At 39.1% G+C, this 25,354-nt stretch overlaps 1 protein-coding gene across 5 annotated transcripts; it reads right to left on the bottom strand.

The window, feature by feature from the left end:
* On the bottom strand, positions 1-25,104 carry LOC110069389 (uncharacterized). 5 transcript variants are annotated; one of them, XM_089287249.1, is made up of 32 exons: positions 25,012-25,104; positions 19,636-19,741; positions 17,654-18,343; positions 17,072-17,257; positions 16,236-16,331; positions 15,965-16,071; positions 15,421-15,604; positions 14,445-14,702; positions 13,746-14,018; positions 13,353-13,475; positions 11,611-11,730; positions 11,376-11,473; positions 10,874-11,062; positions 10,227-10,295; positions 9,758-9,863; positions 9,397-9,531; positions 8,500-8,575; positions 7,931-8,057; positions 7,355-7,407; positions 6,526-6,655; positions 6,030-6,127; positions 5,809-5,911; positions 5,144-5,306; positions 4,968-5,034; positions 4,539-4,605; positions 3,918-4,003; positions 3,332-3,458; positions 3,113-3,154; positions 2,027-2,194; positions 1,529-1,574; positions 1,255-1,367; positions 1-1,070 (listed from the first exon to the last, which is right to left on the bottom strand). In XM_089287249.1, the coding sequence occupies exons 2-32, from the start codon at positions 19,703-19,705 to the stop codon at positions 960-962; spliced, it is 4,281 nt and encodes a 1,426-aa protein (XP_089143375.1). In that variant the 5' UTR covers positions 19,706-19,741; positions 25,012-25,104; the 3' UTR covers positions 1-959. The 5 variants fall into 5 exon arrangements, with proteins under 5 accessions (XP_089143375.1, XP_020632574.2, XP_020632572.2 ...); XM_020776915.2 differs by lacking the exon at positions 25,012-25,104 and adding an exon at positions 22,945-23,101; XM_020776913.2 differs by lacking the exon at positions 25,012-25,104 and adding an exon at positions 19,990-20,210.
* Between the last annotated feature and the right edge of the window lie 250 nt (positions 25,105-25,354).

Raw genomic sequence — 25,354 nt, 5'->3', positions numbered from 1 at the left:
TGAGTTCGTTTACGATTTATTTTGCCACTAAATTAAGTCAATCTTAGTAGCCACAGTTTGGTATAAACAGCAGCGCATGTTATTTTGTTTTTAATATTACCAAGAAACTTATTTTGTTATACTTATACGTACAGCTTGGTGGATATTTTAGATATTGCACTGCAGTAGCGATTGGGGATTTCATTTTTGCATATGTCTCACTGAGCATTATATAACGTATCAAATCTAACGAACGGTGCATCTTAAAACGTTAGTAGTTCCCCAATCCTTCACAACTCTCTATTTTTGTTTTTCTAACTTACCAAACCAATAACAGTTGAATCCCGCTGTTTTGAACTCTCGGGGCTGACGAAACATAGTTCGAAAAAGAACATTAGGCTCGATTACCAGCCGCTGTTCGAGAAAGAAGCAACGTAGACCAGACAAGAGAGAGCGGCGGAAATCGAACCTAAAAGAACACTTGTTCGCAGGTTAATTCAAAGGAAAGCGTTTTGATTTCGAAATAATGGGGAATTCAAAATAATCGAGTTCGAATTAGTCGGGTCTAACTGTACTTAACATATCCGTTAACTTAGTCTTCAATATTTACTTTTAATGCTGGTCTCTATTTTGATTGTAACTGAAATTTGCATTCTGTACAAGTCACTCGCGATTTTAGAATTCAGGTAAAGAAAGGTTATCTCCGGGTGTGCACCTTAGCAAATCAGATTCGGTTAAACCATGTCCGTTTGCTTCGCAGCTTTTATATTGCATGGAGAAAGTCCTATCTGTTTTAACAAAATTTATATCTTGTGTTTGAGAGTGTCTGCACCAAGCGACTGATAATTGCCAGTGCGTGAATGTGCATCTCATCAAACCACACTAAAGCGTGCGACTACCACGGGGTCCCACGCGCGGCTCACGCGTGATAAGCGAACGCCCTGAGCAGTGTGCAGAGATACAGGCAGATCAGTGTAGTTCTAATTCTCTCCAGCTAGCGTGTCTTGTTCATTGACTTCATTGCTCTGCTCATTTTCGGATTCCTCACTGGCTACAGATGCTGTAGAATGCCTGCTGCCATCACGATGCTGCTGAAAGAGACAAAAACAGACATAGCACAGTCATGATTACGTATAGAAAATTGAAAGGCATTTTTTGGCTCAGCGCCATATATCATTGCATGTGCCAGTGTTGGAGTTTTGTCGTACGTATAAGTATGTCAATACCGCTGGGAGATCTGAGTTCAAAATTATACTTGATTAGAATGTGTTTTACCTCTCCTGGGGGCTGCTCAAAACTAGAAACACTCTCTCCACTTTGCAGGCGATTTCTTACTAGGTTTCTGTTGTACTCATCTGTAGCAACTCCACGCACGCGCACTTGACCATCTGAAAAGTAATTATGTGAAGTTCATTTTAAAACTTCCCTTCTTCGTACATACTGTTAATATGCTCACGGGAGACTATGCTCGGAAAGAACATTATAATTCAGAATCACGCCAGAGGAAACAGTTTCTTGGCAAACCGTAAATTTAAAAGCAGCAACATACCTGATACATGCACCACAAACGTGTTTCTTTTGCTCTCTATTGTCCCCTAAAAAAGTAAAATGTAATAAAATAAACAAACGGACACACTGACAGGCTGACAGACAGATCGCTGACTGAGACAGAAATTCGATTTGTGTGCCCGCTACTTCTCTACGTTCCAGTTAGTTAGTCCAGTTAGTTAATTCAGAGTTTGTTAAGACCGAACGTACAAAACGTCTAGAAATAAAGGCTAGTTATTACGATCAGCACAACTCGAGAGAAAGTAATGATAACCGAAAATTCAACGATACCACACCCCGTGGCATTGAAGGACATTTTTCACCAGTGTCAATTCAAGGGAGCCTCTCCTGTACGTAATTATCGAACTGTGTATGGTTACTGGTGTTATTCTTGCATGAAAGAAACTGGATTTTGTTACGTTGGTACGAGCCATCACGTGCAGAATTCAAAAGACTTTGTTCCTATAAGGGGCATCCATGGCAACTTATCGTTACTTACTAAAGAATCTGCTGAACTACTTATTGTTTGGTTCTTGTTCTTGAAATTGTCGATATGGCTTCTCGATCTCGATTCTGATTTGCTGGTTTCAGAGTTCGAGGGTTTCGTTAGCAAGAAGCGCTTGTCTTCCTCGCGACAGCATAACACTCGAGAATATTCGCGACGAACCTATGAATAATAATAATAATAATAAAAATAATATTTAATATTTCTAAGGCGCAAATTAACATGTGAATATGATCAAATGCGCCTAGAATGAATGGAACGAGTGTAAACTGATGAACAACACTATTTATAGCAAATTACCTACTGGAAACATTAAACGACTATTGAAAGTAAATGTATGACAGATAAAGAGTTATGCGAGTCACTGACTGAGCGATCGACCGGGCTGGTTGGTTGACCGGCTGAATAACTGATTGCTTGACTGACTGAATGGTAACTACATTAAGGTGTTACTGATTGACTGCCAGACTGACTAAATGCCTGCCTGCCTGTCCCCAGGGGGGGGGGGGGAGTTGGGGGGTACTCCCTTATATGGGCTATAGAGGTGTGTGCGGCCCCAAAGGGTATGGTTTTTTTCATAAATAGGTTATCGATTTTGGCCGTTTTGATCACAAATAGGGTGTGGTTTTTGCACTCCAGTCTTGAATTGGGTATGTTTTTTAGAAGCAGCTACTTTATCATCATTATCGATAAGCCCATCAACAAAAGCCCTTCATAACTCATGTGTAGGGCAACTGTGCCAGCCGCAACGATCATAAATAGGATATCGAATTTTTGGTCAGGTTATAAAAGGGGTAGCAAAAATCGCAGATTTTGGTCATAAATAGAGTAAGTGTTTTGGGAAGTGGGCCGCACACCCCCACCCAACTTTTCTGGGAGTACCTCCCGGCTGCCTGCCTGCCTGCCTGCCTGCCTGCCTGCCTGCCTGCCTGCCTGCCTGCCTGCCTGCCTGCCTGCCTGACGGACGGACGGTCGGTCCGACGGACGGACCGATCGGGTGACAGGTCATCCTTAATATTAATATTGGAATGTTGACAAAGAAGACAAAAACAGTCGAAACTAAGCCAACTTGATACTCACCTTCTCGTCTCCAATGCAGTGAAATAAAAATATAAATAAACCCTGAAAAAAAAAAAAAAAAAAATCAGAGAAAGATGCCTTCATTTCAGTGTGGAATGTTTTAGTCAAACAGACTTGGCGTTTCGCTTGGTTGCACAGTTTTCGACTTGAAAGAACAACTTGGCAATTGGACGTTGATAGCGACTGAAGAACGATAAATAGTAGTTGATAGTGATTTACCTGGAGAGTATTAAAGATGGTGAAACAGTACGCCATAAAGAGCGAATCTTGATTGATATAGAACACACCAAACAGCCAAGTAAGGCCAAGAATACATGTTAACAGCATACAGGCTTTTGACCAGCGTCTAAAAAATAACAAATATAAAGGTATTTGACGAGGTCTTGTTGAGAACATTTCACGATTCCCTAGCTTTCCCCGGTGGACTAATTTAGAAGTAACAAGCATTTATAGAAACTATGTTCAACCGAACTTTTAAAAACTGCCATCAAAAGTTATTTATGAAGAAATCCCTTGTTTTGAGCTTAGAATTAACAGGATTTAACTATCGCCAGTCACCTCAAAACCTAAGTAATTCTCGGAACGATATTTATTTACGTACCCAATTAATCGATGGTCAGTGTAATTGTTTAGGGCCTTTTCATTAATTATTGAAAACAAGATTAAAAAAAAAAATGAAAACGTTCTCAGCTCATTTTATCAAATTTACGCGAACTGTTCTTCTGATGGTTTGGTAGTAGTTTTCAATCAGTCTTACTGCTTAAGTATGGGTACTAATTATTTGGTGTCATTTAGGCTTTCATACCGTATTCTGCCTGTTCTTTTCTTGTTACTAGTTGGACCTGACTTAGCCATGACGTTGAATGTGATCCCTAGACAGATGAAATTAAACTGCGAAGGGAAAAAAAGCGATTTAATTAAAAGCAAAGCAATTTATGCGCACCCTTGTGAAAAAGACACAATTTTGCATATATAATTATTAATATTAGTTTTAATATCAATTTTTAATCGCACGTTCTCAGGGTTTCTTGTTAAGTATATGAGTTGAAATAAAGCAATTCCGACAAGGTGGAGACCCGCAATTACGTTTCGTTACGTGCCACCTAGCATCGCAACATTTCACCTAACCATTATTATCATAAAATTTGATACTGTACGTGCGTGCCCTCATTGGAGTTTGTTTCATGATTTTCAGGAAAATGTAAGATTAAAGATAAATTACACGGCTGAACAATATAAAATCTTCAATCCGTTAAATGACTTTTACTGTCTTAAAACACTCCGGGGATTTAAAAACTCTTAAGAAATTTAGAAAGTATTTCACTCGTCTTTCCAAATTCCTATCGTGTTTTATGAGAGTTTAATACATGGCCGTAGGCTTCGGCTTTATCTAAGAAAAACGTCAATTTTCAGACTATTAACTCACCGCAAGCACCAGTAAAACTGGTCCAACAAACGACCAGATGAAGCCACGCTCAAGAGAAAGCCAACAACTACAGAAATAAAGAAAATGATGTCCAAGGTCATTTTGGGCCCGCAATGCGTATATGAGCCGCATGTGTTAGTCAGTTGGTAGCAGCCTCGTTCCTAGGGTCTAACTTCGTTCCCAGGGTCCCTGGAACGAGGTTGAGTTGGTGGCAATGAAAGTTGTCAATGTCAGCTTATATCAGCGATAACTGAGTTTTGTTCACATATCAGTCATCTTTTTCGTAGAGGTGACTATGTCCTAATACAGAGAGACTCAATAGCCATGCATACTGTTCTGCATTGTGGCAAAATACTCTTGACTGCGTCATTGCCTGTTTCATATGTTCGTTATTCGACATCTTTACATTAACTAATCAGTATTACTTACAAAGCAGACGTGCCGTATCCTTCATGGAACAATACTCCAGAAACTACAACTATTAGGACAGGTATACCTACATGAGATTGAAAGAAAGTTGTAGATCACTTTTTTCTGACAGTAAATAATGTTCAATGGCACGTTACAAAAAAGCAAAGGAAGTTAACAACTCAGATCAAACTCACCCCATCCGAGGCAAAAGAAAATCTTCTTGCTTTTTGTTGGTGCAGTTTTAGTGTGGAAAACTTTCACGAGCATCAGATAGAGCATGACTCCCTCAAGCGCCATCCACGCAAACGCGACCAGGAAGAAATAATGAAGGGCTATGGCTATTCCTTTACACACCAACTGCAATGAATAAGAATAGAGGTCATAGGTAAGTACTTGGTGTCAAAAGTCTGCAATGCGTTCCAAGCGCCTGGTAATAAAGGTCTGCAAGGCGTGCTAAATGCTTGGTATTAAAGGCCTGCAAGGCGTGCTAATCGATTAATATTGAAGGTGTGCAAGATGTGCTGTAAAGGTAAGATGGTCAAGTAGCCGCCATTCTTGTTTTAAAAGCCGGGGTCTGATGGACAAACCTGTGATTCCCGGATCCCAGATCGAATTAGTATTTGAACGTGTTGGATTCTGATAGGCGTTTGCTAATTTCTGCCTACATGGCGACGACTAAACTTTATACAACTTAAGGAAGATCAAACTGTTCCGCTGCGTTTTGAGACAAGTGGAAGCACTTGGTTCACGACTATTGGCGGCTTTGACTTGATGTTAGCTGAGCAAAGACAGGAACACTACGCTTCGGTGCTAAAACAATGGTTTTAAGAATTATCGTCGTGAAAACAACGGAACATACCTTGTTCGATGTTTTGTTGACACCAAACATAAACAGCAGCTGGGCGAAGATTAGTGCCAGTGACAAGTTCTTATGGATAAAAGTACGGGCAGATTTGGAAAACCTGTAACATTTATCACACTGTTATAGTTTTCAATCACAAAACGCACTCGCAACTCTTCTGAGTCTCTTAAATGTCGCATCAGCTACACACCCCGATCCTTTGCCACTGTATGTCTTACCTAAAGAAGTAAAATGTGAGGAAGGCTAGGCACAAAGCTACAACAGATATGCTCACTCCGACATAGGTGATGAGAGTTAAAGCCCGCTGATGCTCCTCCTGCAAAAACAAAGACAAAAAGAGACAGGAAATTAAAGACATAGTGTAGGAAAGTATTCACGAATGAAAATTCAGCTTCAACCATAGTTGGAAGGTCAAAAGAATCCGGCGAATTTAAACTTAAAGAAACGACTAAGTTAGCATCTCACCAAGGAGTTATGATTTTACGTTAATTGTCTCTTAAGGCTAATGGGGAGATCAGAAAAAGGAACATGTAGCGCGAACAATTGTCCTGGGAAAAATGTATGAATGCTGCTTAATCCCTGAAGGATTCAAATGGGACAAGGTACGGTTAAGAGCAACTATAGAGCTATTTATTTCCTGCTTTCTTTATACTGGCGGCCTTACATGCTTTTGATCACATACTATGGCACAGTAATAACAGTAAATATACTCACTGATAAAGCAGACACGTCCTGTTTAACGCTCATTAAAACAGCAAAGCTTGTGAGATGATAGCAGTGACAAACAGTGTGAGTAGTGTTTGTTGAACTCACTTCGCATCCAGCCTCAGACCAGCTTATATTTCTTTAAACAGTAAATAAACAAATTAATAAATCGACAAATAAAGAAAGAAACAATAAAATGATCATGATAAAAATGTTAGTCGGTCATCTTGAGCCTTATGATCTCATGTTGCAGCCTGGACAATGGGGATGAGTGAGAGTGAGTGACGGGGGGGGGGGGCTCACATATAAAAAGGAGGGGAGTGTTCGTCGGAAATTTTGAAAAGACTCCCTAAGAGGTATCAAGACCCTACTCTGTGGGCGTGGCTTGGAATTTTTTTCGCTCTTCTAAAACAAAACATCATGTCCCGTCATTTGTTTTCGGGTCAATACCCTAAAAGGTACCGTATAAACTCCCGCTGTGGACCTTTTGAGACTGAACACCCTAAGAGGCAACAAAACCGGTTTTTAACCCGAAAAAGGTACGACGAGTACCCCCCTCCTTTTTATAAGGGAGTCCCCCCCGGGAGTGAGTGATCTTTTAGAGCGCGCTTGATTAACGAGGACAGAAAACCTTCACCGATCAAAACAATATTGACGGTGTTCGTATCCGTATTCAAATTAACTCAGTGAGGTAAAGTGATTCATTTTATTATGCCGAGCTTATTAGGTAATGTCTATTACAATTTTAAAACTTATATAAAAGCCAAGCACGGCTAGTAACTACAAGAGAAGCATTCTAAGGTCGATCTACTGACAAAATTTAGATCAAGTTTCTTACTTGTCTGTCTCCAAGAACACACATGATGGTTTATTCTTTCTACCTTCGCTGTCCTGGAATCAAGGAACAAATAAATATTACCTAAGTCGTAACAGTCGTATAGCCGTTAACTGTCCCAGAGAAATAAAATGTTACTGAAAGACTTAAAAAATCACCTACAGCGTTAAACAGCGGTAAAACTGACTACACGATTGAAACAAGTCATTTGAAAATTCGCTACTCAAGTCAGTTCTGAGTGTCATTTACCGTCAAATTACCGCATCCGAGACATCAAAATAATTCTATAAATCCTGTCCACCCACCATTGCGTTAGTTACATTTTAGTCGTTTCAAGCATAACTTGACGGCGGGAGGGAGACAACTTTGAAGCTGGCACAAAAGTACGCCGAGAAGGGAAGCTTAATAGATAACCGTTGATGTACTACGAAACGTTCTGCACTAAAGTTTAATGAAGCTTTCAAATACGCAGTGAATTGAGTCTGGAGAATTTTAAAAATTGACGCTTGCGTCGCAGAAAGCTAAAGAGAATAAAGCAGACATAGGTGGCCTAGGCGTTTTTGAGAGGAGTGTACTTACCACAGAATGGCGCAATGTTATAACTACGGGATCCTTGAATATTTTCTTTGTAAGTGGACGAAGATTAACGGACAAGATGGCTGAATTTATTGATGGGTGTTCCATGGTCCGGTGGTCATTCTCTTTCCTACAAATTATGGAAAAACTGCTAAGAAGTACTGTCTTTTGGCACTATTATGCTGTACAGGGTGGTTCTAACTTTTAGTCTATGGTCGAAAACCTAGTGTGTACTCGTCATTCGGCAATTGCAATTCTTTATTTTCCGGTTTTTCATAATTCACTCTGTTTGCCCCTCAAATTTTCCATAAACTATTATTTTAAATGATGGATAGTTATACAGTAGTTTAAGCAAAATTTGAGGGGCAAACAGAGTGAATTACAGGGAATTGGATTATGGAGAATTGAGCAGTGTTCTTTTACTGTGCTGGACAAGGAACCTTAAACTTAATGTCTGTCTCGTATGAGATCAAACGTATGCTAAAAAGTGGTGCAATGAGGTTCACCTCAGAGTTGACATTGCAAGAATCCAACTAAACGTAGTATAGTTTGAGCTAGATAAGTAAGTTCACCTTTTCTCTCCTCTAGGAGTCAGCAGAGATCCAAGAGTTTTGTATGAAACAAGGGTGGCAAAATTAGGTTTGGAAGCTGTAAAATGAATTGATTGAATTGAGTATGAGTACTGGTACTGGTAAACCTAAGATGAGGAAGCGACCAAAAAGACTTTACGTCACATTGTCCTCTCTCTCTAAGGCTAAAACAAGGTAAAGCGACAGATCAGATTAGTTTTCCTGTAAAGCTATTTGTTCTTTTTCATAGGGTTACTACACATTGATCTTTCTGCCTTTCATGCAGAATCGAACTCATCTGTTTTCTTTTCTAGTGACTCTAAGAGATAAAGTGAAGGCCAACAATTCATGAAGACAGAATCAATCGATGTTTGTGCCGTTAGTCAACCCAACCATTGAAGACAGTTTATCCATTTATTGCAGATAGCCGGCAAGGGCGTGGTTGAGTTGAGTTATACCTCTTGCATTTCGTGACATTTTTCTTACTAAACGTTTAATTTTATACGATTTTATTCGCTCTCAAAGTTAAAATATGACTACAATTTAAGTAATATATCAAACACGAAAAACCGTGTTTGACCACATTTCCGAACACCGAGAGGAGAGTTGAAAATACACGAGTATTTTTGACGAACTGGAAATGTGGTCGAACACTGTCTTGAGTATTTGATATATCTTCTCAATTGAAACCAAAACTTAGGAGAAAACGGAGAAATAAAATCGTAAAAGTGTATGCTAATTAAGATAAGATATCCAAATACCGTCACGGTCATGATTTCCTTTGTTTCAATTTGATGAACTATTAATGAGTTTGGGAGAGATCGTTAAATCAGCTTATAACGTTTGGTTATAAAAAAGAATTAAGCAATAGAGTACTCGGCTAACAACTTAATATCTTACCGGTGGAAGAATCTCCCCTCAACACAGACGCTGGAAAAGAAACTGCGTTCATCAGCGTCTGTCGACGTTCATCTTGCTGTGAGATAAGGAGGTCTTTTTCACTTCTGACATTTTCCAGAGACTTCACACTCATCACTATAGGATGTAAATAATAAAAATATAGTTCCTCTCAAAACTATGAGTGAATGTATAATGTCTTTTTATTCTAGTGGCTCGGCAAGATTAGTTCTAGGACAGGACCATGCATGGCGTCCTCCTGGACTGGCGCCGTGAGAGATTTTGTCTCGATTAAGAATCAGTGAATTTTTTGAATTGCTAATTTGTGTAATTATTACATGTAATACCGGCTAATTCTACCTACCGACATTATCCATTTCGGTTGAATTACTCTGCGATGAATTTGCCATGTCCAAAGCTACCACATCAAGGCTATCAATAAGGGAACTCGCTTTCTTTGTCTGGGAATCCTACAGATGAAGAAACAGGGTATTTGTTTAGTCAAAGCTGTGCACGTTTAGAATTTATCACTCAAGAACTTTAATAATACCACTTATTTAAGAGAGCACGAAAACGGGAAACTTTGTAACGCTGACTTTCTGTGATGCTCTAAGGTTGTTTTGAATCAGGTAGCACAATTCAGATTTTCGTTTGCTAAGTAACAAAGGGAATGAAAGTTTTAATGAGCAATATCTTACCCTCTCATTTTGTCATCTCCTATTCACTGGAAATTTTTCGAACGACCACAATTTGTGGAGAAAATTACTAAATTTAGAATCAGTTGTAAAGTTCTCAGCTAACATAAAAGTGATTATAATTATAATTCATTTTACCTTTGGCATGTATTTCCACGACTGCAAGTTCTTCTTGTCCAAAATATTGCTCGCAGTGCCAACGACAGCCTGAGGAAAAAATAACTCAGTTAATACGAAATACGTAGTAAATAGGAGCACGCGCGCTTAAAAATCATGCAAAAAATTTAAGATGGCTGCTATAGTTAATTGTTCCAGACAAAGTTTAAAGCCCTGGCCAAACGATCGCAACATTGTAACGGAACATATCGCAACATTCTTGGGCGCAACATCTTGCGCACGTTTGAACACCCTGTTGGGACATGTTGCGATTTGTTGCGACATGTTGGGTGTTGTTGGCTCAAGTTTGAAAATTGTCACATTTTTCATGCAGCATTTGTGGATGTTGCATGATGCTGTACTCGTTTGGCCAGATTCGTGCAACAATTTTACGCCGGGGCATGGGCACTAGTTCGATTTTCAACACCCAACGTGTCGGAACAGAGTGGCCAAACGCACGCAACATGTTACGCCCAACAACGTTGCGTCGAATTGTTGCGATCGTTTGGCCGGGGCTTACGACCAGCGATTTTATAACTGTTAGAACGTGTGATGAACTTTGAGTTCAGAGTTGCCTAATCAGTCCCAAAAAAGTTTGGAAAAACCTCTGTGACACCATCACTGCTAACCTTTACAAATGTCGACGAGGCGTCCGAGCTTTCGTTTTTACTAGTTCCAAGCCCCCTTTGCGATAACACGCCAATAACATCGACCAGTAATTTCAGATCTCCAGGATATAACGGTTTGCCAGACTTGACATCAGTCAGTCCTACAAGCTGATTGGCTACTAACGATACACTGACGTTTGGATTGTTTAGCTGAAATAAATAAAATAACTTTCGTTAACGTCCCTCATTTAAGTAACAAAAGGGTCACTACAGAGTTCTTTATCGTCGAAGTCCGAAGAAATGAAATAAAAAACGTACACAACATTTGCCTTAACAGCCCTCGATGGTGATCAAGAAGTTTACCAAAAAATGTTCGCTTCTATCAGTTTGAATAAGTTTAAAACAAACGACCTTATTTTGTTCTGGCCGTTTTCTCGTCGGACAAAAAACAAGCAAACAAAACAAAAGAAGAAGCCGATAATATTTCTTGAACAAAAGCATTTGGAATGACGTCAATTATTACCTGATTGCTGAGGTCTGACATCCATTTTGAGACGCAATCGCCAAGATCAGGTAGTTCCCAGTCCGCGGGACTTCCAGTACATTGTCTCGAGGCCACCCCTAGGAAGTTAAGAAAAATGATTGAAGTAACAAGCGAGTCGTGCCAAGCATTAGGCATTATCAGAAACTCGCGAGGGACTTCTGGTATTATGTATATACACGTTACATATTTCAGCAAGAAAAAAATTTTGAATTACCGACAGTTTCTTCAGGGCAAGCCGTCTCGTCTTTGCGGTTGACCAAGGTTTTCCTCCATTCTATGCCTGCGAAATTTGCTTCAGGGCAAAAGTCTTCATCGCTCAGTCCATCCGGAATTTCTATAAGAAATTGAAGAATTTTCTCGATTACTAATAGCCGATAAATTACCCTTAAATTTTATACTCTACGATACGAGTCTTGTCCTTTCTTGCTAATGAGCTGTACTTAAAAGTGACAAAGAAAGAATGTCTTACCATCACTAGCTTAAGAAGGAATCCACCAGAAGTTTGAGTAACAAGTGGACAAAATCTTTGTACCGACATTATTTACATCGTATTGCAAACTTTGGTGCGACTGTTTTAAAAATCTTCTCAAAAGACATTATTTCTATCAACACCAAATGTCCAGAAAAACTGAATTTTGAAGTTCATATGAAACACTTGAAATAACTGCATGGTAAAGTGAAACTAATGATGAAATTTTACCTGTGTTTAGACCGTCTGTTTACACAATTTCTCTGGACTTTGAAATGTTTTTTGTCAAGTTTCCATGGGAAATTAATTTCGATGTTAGTTGAGGAAACTATTTACATCTTTAGCTTTTGGAAAATGTAAAAAGGACTGTAATGTACTTAACATTATTCTGGTACAAGGTTTTTATAAACTAAAAACTAAAATTGCTAGATTTCCTATCGGATTTTGTCTTAATTTCCTAGATTGATTTTAGACGTGCAGTTAGGCCTTGGTGGATTGTGCTAGCATAATTTTTGGCATAATTGGAGCAAAAAAGCATATTTTTTTAAACGAGCACTGCCACGGCATAATTAGCAAATTTTAGCACTTTTTGGAGCATAAATTCATAAAATTTAGTAAATATGGTGTATTCTCTTCATAAATTAAATTTGGGTAGTATGTTATTGCAATGCGTGTTTTAGCTACGCTAATAGTAGTATTGACTTTGTTCTGACATGCTTAGTTACTAGGCCTCTTTTGGCGAATTCTGGCGAATTTAGCGATCAGCAGGACAGCGCTCTTGCAGACTATCTCCTGGCCAGCGTGATGCATGTTGCAGTACAATAAGCTCTGATGTTCACTTGTGTATACTACTCTTATCCATGTTTTTTCAAGCAATTATTGGTGCTGAAAGAACTCAGAACTGTCAAGACAAGTTGATTTACTTCGTGACTTGATACTTTCAACGTTATAGTTCGCTATAGTTTGAGTTAGTTTAACTCAAGAGAGTACTATATTCTTTTGGTTCAATTAGTATATACAAGTGTAATCGTTAAGTCGTTGAAGGCATTTTACAAACGGTTCAGAGATGCGAGCAGCTAATTTGGACAGCTGAGGGCCGAGACAAACTGCCATAAAACACAAATAAATTTACAACAACAGTTTATTTGAAAAACATCATAATTTGGTGTCGTTATTGCGCGCCTATATGTATAGAATATACGTCATTTTGTGAGCATAATTTCGGAAATCAGGAGCATAATTTGGGAATTCTGGCATAATTTTGGCATAATTTGGCAAATTTCGAGCACTGCTAGTAGCATAATATGCCACTTTTAGGAGCACAATTCGCCAAGGCCTACGTGCACTAGGTTTACGGTTAATATTGTTTACGGCTCATGATTACAATTTTCCAATTTTTACACCTAACGGCTAAACTTTTGGCCCTATTTACGGCTAACGGTTAACCCATTGCTGGCTAACTTTACACCGACTGTAATCCAACTCACCTTCGCAGTTTCTCCCATCTCCTATGTATCCCAGTTCGCACTCACACTTGTATGAGCCTTCGGTATTGGTACAAACTGCATTCACGTGACACATATGAGAATTATCTGCGCACTCGTCATGATCTGACGGGATGGAATAACAAATTAATCCAAGAGTTGATATATAGGTTTCTCTCTTGAACGCTTGAACTTAAAGTACTTATATTATATGTATCAAGCTTCATGAGGGACAGTCTCTCACTCACTGGCCGTCATGCCCACTAGCACACAGGGAAGCAACAAAGGACCTCCACAGCTGTTGCCAAAGCCCCAATTCTAGTGATACTAGTGATGATTAAATCGCATTTTAAGACCATAGAAGAGTCGACGTTACTGACACTGCTTTTTATTTACCTGGCGTTCTGAAGGGAATGCCAGTGACCAGAAATGGACCGTAGCCAAGTCCGTTCCAAGCCTGCGCATTCAGTGAATAGTTGGTCAGCTGTTTCAGGCCATCAATGCGAGCATGCGTCTGAATGGTTATGATAGTGACTTCTCCTTCGCTTGATCTGGCGATCACTCGATACAAATCAGCGAAGTCGATAGCTCTGCTGTGAAACGGTGAAGTCCAGTTTAAAACAGCGAAAGACCAGCCGAAGGATACCATGGTTACATTAATCGGAGGGTCTAGATATAACAATGAAAAAGAGAAGGTAATCGTTAAAAATAAATAGTACTGGTTGGAGTGGATGACATCGGATAGCCGGTTGTGACTATTTATGTTATAAGTCCGTGCGTGAAAAGGACAGGAAAATCTCTTAAGTTGGAAGACCACTGACGTCGCTCACGCTAGGGTAATTTGGCTTCATAAATAAATCTAGTGTATGTCCTTCGACAACTCAAATAAGTTGTTTGGATTGCGTACATTACCAACCTCGTTTCCTTGTCTTTTCCCTCCCACCTCCCCCCTCCCAATTTCTAGAGGAAACGCATTGGACACGAGGTCGGCAAATTACAGTAACTGCAAGAGACATCTCTTTACTAAAGAAGGGGATAAATAGAATGAAATCATAATTACAGACTGCGCTCTAAACTGAACATAGTTATACTTACCAACGATCGGAATGAGAGGAATTTGTCGCACCACATACGCCATGACATGAAATGTTTCTGCAAAACGCTTTATAGAATAAACACAAGACGTTGCATTTCCATCATACACCTCAAGCATGTTCTCTATCCCAGTATCGTTCCATTTAACAAACACTCGATAGGAAAACACCTTGTATTTTTCACGAGGCTTTTTCCATTTGATTCGTAAGGTCTCGGGTCCTGTCACTTGTAGCGACGTTTCCTTGACTGTGGACTTGTCTGTAGTATTAAACATCGAAACAAAGTGTATCAGTTCAAGCTATGATCAGCTGTTAAGCCGGGTAAAGTCTGCATACGAGCAAAGTGGCCCATCAGGCCGGCGCTTATCTCCGGTTTCTGTGGCATCAAGCAACTAGGAATATTTCTACTCCCCCCTGGATGGGATGCTAGTCCATTGCAGGGTTACCCCCAGCATTAAATTTGCTAGTATTCATTTATACACCTGGACGTGGAGCGGAACTGTGAGGGTAAAGTGCCTTGCTTAAGAACACAACACTGTGTTTCTGGCCAGGACTCAAACCCGGACTGGTTGATCCCAAGTCAACCGTACTAACCATGAGGCCCCTGCGCCTCTCGATCAGTAATTAAACACGAGAATATAACAAGAAAAATTAAAAGAAGCAAAACCGAAGAAAAACTGCACGAGACAGGTTCATTTATCTCATTTGGAAAGTAGTCAAACAAGTCACAAGTTTGCGCGCGTTTGCGAGACTCACGCGCGCAACCCTTACAACCTTCCTCAATTTGCTTTAATGACTGCTATGCGGGATAGCATTGAGCTTAAGTAAACTGTTTGTCGGGTTATTCTTCTCGAAGTTTTGATATTCTTGTATCAGGACTTATCCTCAGAAGTTATAAATTGTAATTATCCGATAGCAGCAGTCTTGCGAAAGTTGATGTTCTCGCTACTTTCTGAATTCTCCTACTAATTCCTTACCATTATCATCCGTCGTAACGGTTGTCACCACAGGAGCGCTGTCAAAAAACCGTTTATCGCCATAACTTGTCACAAGGACTTTGTATGTAGTATCATTCTGTAGTCCTTCAAGAAGGAATGATGTCATCGGGCCTGCCTTGATTATTATGGGCTTTTCGTTAGAATCGGCCATGCTGTACTCAATCTGGAATATTCAAATTCATGCAATTTTAATCTCCAGTAACGCAGTATTCCACTAAAAATATCGGCAGAAGCTTAGGTGATCAGTTTCTGGTTAAAATCATTTTGCGTATTTTCAATTGCAAATTAGTGACTAAGAGTTAGTGGCAAATCTGCAGGCAAGCGTTTCCTCTATACATAGAAAATGCATACACCGAACTGAATGGGTGAAAACTGGCACCATAGCTATTTTTAATTTTACTAGTAAAAGTAAAGGAGGTCTCAGTGGGAGAAAGCATGTTCGTTACTCTACTCTCACCGGCGACCCTTTCGGCGGGTCCCTTGACGAATGCTAGGGAGAGCTGACGGCAGGCAAACGCTGTACCTTGTATCCCGCGACATCTTCATGACTTCTTGGGGGTGCAATCCATTTCAGTAGGACACTGATGAATGATTTCATCTCCACTGTCAAGTTGAGTGGCGGGTCTAAAACTAACCAAAGAAAAAACGACGTCCACTTTAATACCGAGTCTAACACCAAGCCCATAATTTAGAAAACGTATTTCGAGTGGAAGTTCGGTCAGTGATAATAGAAATATCTAACAAGAAACAATGTTCAGCGCTGCTGCATAAAACAATATAATATGATTGTTTACCTTCAGTTTTTGTTCTGCATTCAATCATCTGACTCGATTTTCCAACACCGAAGCGGAAAGCATTTTGAACGCGAAATTTATACGACGAGCCCGGATCTGCAAAAGAAACGTTATCTTACTTACATGGAAATGACAGATGGCAAAATTATATACGTTTCGTTTGGTATGGAAACGGACTGGTGGCTGGGACGAAAACTGACTCTCGTGGAATGTGGTCGCACAGTGTGGCTGTTAGACCTCAGTGAAGAAACGTTTTCAGTAGCTTTTAAGGAGTTACGTGACGGTTTGCGCGTCTTGAAAAGTTTAGCCTAAGTTTTTCAAGTTCGTTGTTTGTAATCCATGTTAATCTTCTCCATCCTTCAGTTTCCCATCCTTGTTCCTTTATGGTTTATTAATTTCTCTTTGGTGTTTTTCTATCTTACTAAACTACTATTTCAGGTTTCCTTCAATTTAAAGGTAATTTGTACGTAGTTAAAAATACTGCCATGACTGAGCCCCTTTAAGATGTTGAGTGATCTGAGCAGTTGGAGCAGTCATACTCGGTAAATCGAGACCAAAATATTGATCATTCTCGGAGTAAATCTCGATCCTGATCACTCAGTCTTTTAAAACATGTACCAACAACAACAACAAGAATACTTTATTTACTTGCGTTTCCGAGTTATCCCCCTGCCTTTAACATGCAAAACAAAATGAGACCAAGGGATGAAAGCGACAAGTAAATAAAGTGTAAACACAGGTAGACAGACCAAACTATACGAGCAGTGGATATTCCAAGGAATTGAATGTTCAAAAAGTGAGCTACCCAAACCACTGTATACAAAAAATAAACCCACCTAGATCAGTGAGGTTCAATGTCGTTTTTTCATTTCCTAATGACAATTTTGTCCAATTGGAAAAGGGATCGCCCCAGTACCACACATTGTACCCGGTCAGTATGTCATACGTCATCGGGGGCGGAGTCCAGTTGATTGACAGCCATCTCATGGAAACTTTACAGGTGGAGTTTAGCTGTGGTGGCTCTGTTAATAAAAATGACAAGTTCACGGTTGCCACAAATCCATAATATTCAATTTCATTCGCTCTTAGTTAAATGTTATATTTTATATATATATATATTTATTTAGCTCTTTTCTTCTTTTCTATCCTGGACGTTTTGTGCCAGCTAAACATTCCCTGTTAGGCGGTTAGTGAAGTTCCGAATACGTTTCTGTGAACTTGTTTAAGAACTTAAAAAACTTGAAACAAGGGAGAAGTATAGGAAAAAGGTACTGTTTCGGCTGTTGTTTTGAGTCATCGTGGTGGGTGGGCACTCGAAATAATTTCAAAAACATAGTGAACAAAGGCATAACAGTACTTACATAATAACAGCATGTAGGCCTCACTGTAAATCTAGTTCTTTCATATCTTACACTCACCTAGCTTGTTAGGGCAAATCCAGTTTCTCTCATGAGATTCCAACTTGCGATAGAACACTGTCAGATCGTCGTACGATGCCTTAACGCCCAACTCTGGTTTTGCAATCTGTGCTCCGGAAAGACTCAAATAGTGTTCCAAAATATTTGACCGATTGCTTCTTCTGGTCGTTTTAAGCATGCTGTCCGATACTAGAGCCATCTGATTGCAGTTCAGAAATAACGCAAGTCCTAATTTGTTATCCCACGTAAACATCACGTGCGACCAAATGTCCGGTTTAAGGGTCAGTGATCCTGTCCATTCTCTTTGCCCGTTATTCACTCTTATCACAATAGAGTTGTTAGCTTTTATGTCGGAATCTTTATATATTGTAAACCCTTCTGAGAAAGCTAGGTGGCTCGACGTGCCCAACAGATATCTCCGACGTTTATTTGGGGAATATTTCAGCCATAGGAAAACCGTCAGTGCTTCTGTGCATCTTGCAGGTTCGGCCAAACAAGAGCCGGTAAAGTTTCCTAGGTCGACCCAGGCCTTACCGTTTGTGTGAAGAAAGCCATCTCTAGGTCCCTTGTAGAGAATATTCTCGATTTTGCCATGTTTGTCTCCAGTAATGTTGGTTTTGATATCCATAATGCCATGATGACGATCAAATGGCCAGTAATGAGCAACGGAATCGAACAGTCGAGGATTTCCTAGAAGAAAAACAAAGTTTGACATGGTTTTGTTTTTACAACTCTTTTGGTAAACCGTATTAAATCCTTTCGTCAGATCCAAAGTTGACCCTCTTCAAAATCCCAAAATCTAAGTTACTTACAAGTAGCACTACAGACAAAGAGTTTGGTACATTGTTTATTTCTGTCAGTTCTATAATACCTAAGTTTTTTTTTTTCCATGGAAACAAATAGATTTTGCCGTTATGTTATATAGACAGTACATGTTAGAAAACAGTTGTGAAGTCATAAAAGAAGCAACAACAAAAACAATGCTTGAGACAAGAAAAGCGATTATGTGGGCTGATCCCTTTAGATAAACATTCTTTTCGAAAAGTGATCAGCAACATCAGCCCCGGAGATCTTTCCAGTCTGAAAGAATAGTCTGGCATTTCAATATTTCAACAAGACTTAAATTCAAATGAATAAAGTTAAATAATATAAAATGAACTGCAGTGGTTTGAAGTGATGTCCAAGTGTTATGCTTGTGTTGCTGTGATAAACCTTCAGTGCATATTCTCTCTCTCTGATTAAAGCAATATGAGTCACGTAGTGCATGCTGAAGCATGCGAATAACCGCTCAATTTGTTCCTTTTCCCCGAAAAAAACAACAACCGTAAGGAAGGGTAATTCACCAAAGCGGCCTAATTCTTCCTTTCAATTTTTCGCAGCCCCGTCAAACGATTAAGGTGAACTGTAGAAAGAAAACAATACGTTACTATAGGTGTCACCTACGTAACTGAAACGCGAATTTTTGCAGTTGAATCGTGCTTAAAACTAACCGTTTTAAATCCTAGCCAGGAGTGACCCCCTTATTCTTTCGCAGCTTTAGAGTCATGAACTATTTGGGAAAGATCAAACATGCATGGCCGTATTTCACAAGTATTAACAAAGATCTGAGCTGTAATAAATCATGGATTTGTTATATCTGGCCTTGAGCGATGTTTCAAAATTGTTGTTATAAACCTCACTCAATGCCTCACTCATTGCCTCACTCATAGTAATTAGCTTTTATAATACACGCGATCGGAACGGAGGACAAGATGATGGTGCACAATCCTTTTCATCTGTTACTTCTTTCTAAAACAGAGGCCATAATAAAGTTCTCGAGAAACAACTTTCTATTAGACATCGAAGTGTTTTCTTTCAATATAGCGATTCAACGAACAAAATCTAGAATGGCATTGATGGCGCAGCGGAAAATATTAAGTTATGCTTGTATGCTCACGTATGATGTTTGTAACCATTAAACAGTTTCACTAAAATGATCGTACCTGCTTTCCCTTTGATCTGTAGAAATGTTAACAGCAGCACACAGCTAGCGGCAAATTCAATTGTGTTCATCGTTTTAGTTCAAAACTGAATTCCACAGTCAAGTCCCTGGCGATGAAAATATTAGTTTAGTCTCCTTCACTCCCAGACAGGCAATCAACACTCCTGCTTAACGTCAACATAAGCTTCTTTCAGCTAAATAACAAAATGGATTTATGCCAGTTTTTAGTAATAAGAAATTCAAGTAGTGATTTATCAACCGTTAAAACTCTCGAAGTGGTGTCAAATGGATGGGTGAAAAATTGAATTGTAAAACATCTTGCTGAAATCAAATCAATAGAGGGATAGCTGGTTACCCTATGCATGACAATTACGTTTTCTCGCTTCACTGCTTGACCATCGGATGAAAACTCGTGAGCTCCTTGCTTTGTTTTCAGCAACTTTTCACCGGTTGGGAGAAAAAGAAGGTTGTAGCCACCTTCGATACACAGTCTTTGGAAGGACCGTTACATAACGTTTCATGAATTTTCACCGAAAGAAACAGCAAGACGATGCTTTTCAAGGCAACAAATAATGAAAAATTTGTGCACGCCCTTTTGACCCTAAGCTTTAGAGATTTGGTTGACAGATTGAATATCATTATCAAGTTGTTTTCAATCAGTCGTACCGGAGGTTTGAAGATGATCAAATATTATACCGTCACTTTAATACACGCACTGTTCCTTCTGTTACTTTTTAATCCTTCTTGATACCAAAAATATAGTATGCATACATGTAAGAGTTAAAATTCGTCTTTTATTTGCTAAGTTGGCTTCTATCGGGACAAAATATACCATAGTTATACCAATAAAGAAATTTATCTGTTGTTCTGAAAGGTTCATTAACCTTGTACAAAAACAGTTTAATTAAATAAAATTGCTCGTTTGCAGGCAGCTGTCGGTCGATTGTGTAAAGGTAGAACACGACAATGATGTAAGGTTCAAATTTTATCTTACCAGGCGGTATTGCGTTACTATTATTTACATTTTCTGGAGTACTTAAGCTTGTAAATAAATATAAAGCTTATTTAACACAAGCAGCTGTCAGTGACGCAGATTATAACAACGGTATTACGTCACAGAGGGAGGCGCGGTGGCCTCATGGTTAGTGCGCTCGTCTCCGGATCGAGCGGTTCAGGTTCGAGCACTGGCCGGGGACATTGTGTTGTGTTCTTGGGCAAGACACTTTACTCTCACAGTGCCTCTCTCCACCCAGGTGTATAAATGGGTACTGGCGAACTTAATGCCTGCGATGGACTAGCATCCCATCCAGGGGGGAGTAGAAATACTCCTAGTCGCTTCATGCTACAGAAACCGGGATAAGCTCCGGCCTGATGGGCCACTTGGCTCGTACGCAGACTTTACCATTACGTCACAGATAGCGTATTTTGAAAAAACAAGAACAGGGTTATTCTTATACGTTTTTCTAGTTCTGCATCAGTTGTTCTTTTGTATCCTCTATCGTTAGTCATTCTCACAGAATCTCACTTGCAAGCGGATTCCCACATTTTTCTAAAAAATCAGAAAACAGCGCGGTGGTTTGACTTCCCTAGGTATGTCTTTAAACCTCCGGGCTAGTTAACGGTAATATAACCAGAAAACTGTTGACCCTAGTTAACATAATCAAGAATTTCTTTAATAGGCCACGTTCGATATATCAATATTATAACGTGGCTCCGAGGCTTTCGGGTCAAAATTGCAAATTTTTCTTAGTTTATTTTGTCTTTCAATTCCCAAAAAGAGATTTAGATACAAAGAAAACAACACCAGATACAGAAGTTTGTCCTGAAAACCTCGGAGCCATGTTAGAATATTGATCATACGTACAGAACGTGGTCTGTTCAAAGCGTATTTTGATGGGAAAAACATGCCGAGACGATAATTAGCATGATAACTGAGGTCTAAGAGTCTGATTTTGTAATATTAGGGATCATAGAATGAAGGCATGAGCACGCCTATATAATAACTTTATCGTACGCCTTTTTACCTAGGTGCCAAAAGAGTGCGGAAATAGCGTTAAATATCGCGTTTGTAGGAAAAAAATCCGGAAGCTGATGATGTCAAAACACTTCCGAAAAGTATGAGCTTTACAACAGTTACGAACTGCCAGTTCAGTTTATCAACGAATTTAGTTATTACCTAAGAAATTTAGAAATGAAATGTGAGCTTAGAAAGCTAAGAGTCGTAAAGTTTTTACGTGTTCAACCATTTGTCGGGGATAACAAAATCCTTTCATAGACGTGGCGCATTTGACCTGGCGCCATATTTGAACTCTTGGCGGGAAACATGGTGGCAAATATTGAGTTAAAGAACTGTTTAATATTGTTTAAAAGTAAGATATGGGCGTAAGTAGCTCAATTCTTATGTAGATATTTCCCATATTGAAGTCACCAGTGAGGCCTAACACTGCCTAGCATTGCGGTGATAAATATTCCAAACATAGAGCTCGCAGACAAAAACTCTAAATTCTGACCTGTCATCAGGCGTTACTCGTCGTAATGGCGAGTAATTTTAACCGTGACATGTTCCTGCATTCATATGCTTGATTTAACTAGGAAGTAGACACTTTCCTTCGCAGTATCTAAATAACAGACTCTCTTCTAACTACCCGAGGAAACCTCGTATACTAGGACATATACGAGGGCACCATAAACAGTGGCCCCAGTATAGCTCCGTTTCAATTCAAGCCGATCGCGGTGAATGCCAAATGTGGCTGAAATACATGCGACTTTTAAATAGATTAGAAGTGATCCAAAGCCGGGGAATTGTGGTGTTTTAAGACTTACATGTAATTAAATGTTTTCAAGTGTCAGTATCCTAAAGATGTCAAGCATGTCCAATTCTTCCGCTGTAAACAGGGATGTGGTTAGACCTACGACCTAAGGAATTCTACTCACCGACCAGTGGCGGGATAATTTGTTGTCAGTAACAATGTTCTACTATGTGACATCCTGATTTGGTTATGATATATTCTCCCGGCACTAATCGCTCTTTTTCGTTACGTGGTATAGGCTTAAAAAGAAAAAAAAGCCTTCTTTCTTACTACTTTCATCAGAAGTACTTCAGATTCAAAACCGTACGTCCGTTCAAAGCAGCTTCTTTAGCGCATATCGATTAAAGACCCAAAGAACCCTGTTTTGTTTTCTATTAATAAGAATAGTATATTAGACAGAAAAATCAGCCTTTCGATAGCAGTAAAGCAATCTTTCTCCCGAATAAATAATAACGAACTATCTCTCTCACCAGAAGTCGAGCTAACTTCTTTCTACTTACATGATAGCACGTTCTCGCATGTAACACTGAAGCGGTTCGATGGCTGAGAGGAAAGCGGCTTTTATATCGAAGAACTGGCCGAGCCACAGTAATCACCTCATTGTTACTCCTCCCGCGAGATGTTCTAAAAACCTGAAACAATTTCGACAGAAGTATGTGCACGTGTGCGTATTATAACAATCAACAGTCGAACATCAGACTGTTTTAATTCTAAGTCTTTTAAATCCGATATCATCCGATTTGAACCATCCTGACAATCAGTGCAATTGACATACACTTATCGACCCCATCAGCTATCATGACAAGAACTAATCTTTCAAGAACGGAAAGAGCAAACACCTTTTTCCCAAATGAATGCACATGATTACAAGCATCTACTATTGTAGCTTGAGCAAGGATCAGTTTTGAACGTGATTCAAGTCATTATTAACTAAGCTGAACGCCATTTGTTCATTGCTTTTAAAAGCTCCGACAAATAAGCTTTGGGTAAAACTAATTAGCTTTATATAGGATCAAAGATTAAATGTAATATATACTGCATGTATAGAGAAGTATGCTGATCGGATTTACAGACTCGAGGCGGAGGCAATTATTCAAGAGTTGTAAACCTGATATATCCTCTTCGTGAGATACAACATGAATTCTACACAGAGCTGCTCATTACAAACACAGGGTGCAGAGTGATGCAGGTGTCTTGTCGAAGCGTGAGAATCTTTTGTAAATCACAACAGCTAGCTAGAAATAATGTCATTTTCTTCGCGTCTCATAAATTTACTCTACCATAATATCTCTTCACCGGTGCAATACATTTGTAACCAAAGAAAAGCCTAAAATCGTAAACGAGGGGCTATAGACCGGCTGAACGTTTTCTAAGTGCGTAGCAAAGCTAGTTGAATAAACTAAAATCACAGTCCTTTACCATTATAAATAAATACTATGTAACTACAGTGGCTTTTAAGCTTCCTCGTAGTTCAGGCTTGAAATAGAAAATAAATCAGAGATGATTATTAAAAGGAAAAAAAATACAAAATTGTTATAATAAATACCTTAATTGTTATTCAATTACTCTTTAATTTTAAGAATGATCAAGATAGGATTTGTCCCAGTTACTGAAACGTTCCAGACAACGTTGTCACTGGGAGATCACCAAAAGTTATGAGAAGTAAAAAAAAAAAACATATAGGAGACATCGTCTGAAATGACTCGTGTTTTGCTCTACTGACAATTGGAAGTACCGCTCTCTGATGTACCACCAAATTGTCACCATATGTGACGGCCAAAAAAATAACTGAAGAACAATCAATCTAAGAAAACTCATATTTCCAGCTTGGTATTGAAACAGTGATATGCCTTGAAACCTAGGCCTTGAATCGTGCACTGCCTCACTCCATGATCATTATTTGCAATACAAAAGCTAGACCTATCAGGTCCTATTATGGTTTTATATGAAGCTAAACGAGTGTTCCTCAGTGTGTTTTAAGGTGGCCTTTATCATACCATACAAAGTGATCATTGTGATGATCCAACTTCTAATTTTGGAAGGTCAAAATGTAGATGAATCAGTGAAAATTAAAAAAAAAACATCTTTTAGGGGTAAGAGAATAGTGCCATTTTATTTTATTACTAAGGCAGATATCTTAGCTGGACATCATGATACCACCTATTATCCAAACTTACTGAAGAGATGAGTACGTTTAGGAGAAGTAATGAATATCCACTGCATGTACTGAACTTAAATAGCGAATATAACCTTTCTTTTCATCACAGTAAATTACCTCTTCGTCTAATATCTGAGGGCTGGTAGGTTGTGGTAGAGCCGTTGAAAGCTCAAATAGATCATAAACGGTATTGCATTGTGAATAAGGGACTTGTTTTTAATAGATTCCGATAAAGGAAAGTTTTGTATTTGTCAGCGATACCTTACATTACTGTGTTCGCTGTTCCAAATTCCTAAGTCAGTGTACATCGCGAACGTATTGTGCTCAATTTGTCCTTGTTTCAGAATGATTTGTCGACTATTTAACGTCTAGGCGAATTATTTACGCAGTAACAAAGTTGACTTCTTACCTTATTCCAATCTAGTTTTCCCCGCTTCTGTTTTCTCGTGAAGTTCACCATTAAAATAGTACTCCATGCGGTCACCAATGTTAATCACTTCAGTTATTTATTGATGGTGTTACAAAGATTTAAATCTCGTAACTCGATAACCGGATTTCATTACAGTTCCACATCAATCGTATGGATTGCTCGGGTAGGGTTGTCATAGCTCCAATACTTTTTCGGTGATGTCTGCATCCAATTTAAGAAATAGGTCCGCAATGAGTACAGGTGGGAGGCAGCCATGCAAAATTTTACTATTCAAATGACTAACAGCACCTCATTTTTTTAATTCAAGTAGTTATACATGAAA

This window comes from Orbicella faveolata, unplaced genomic scaffold (genome assembly GCF_042242905.1).
Source record: "Orbicella faveolata isolate gen_17 unplaced genomic scaffold, um_ofav_v1 contig_14, whole genome shotgun sequence".
NCBI classification, from domain to species: domain Eukaryota; kingdom Metazoa; phylum Cnidaria; class Anthozoa; order Scleractinia; family Merulinidae; genus Orbicella; species Orbicella faveolata.
The sequence above is the reverse complement of the archived record's forward strand: the minus strand, read 5'-3'. Positions and strand labels throughout refer to the sequence as shown.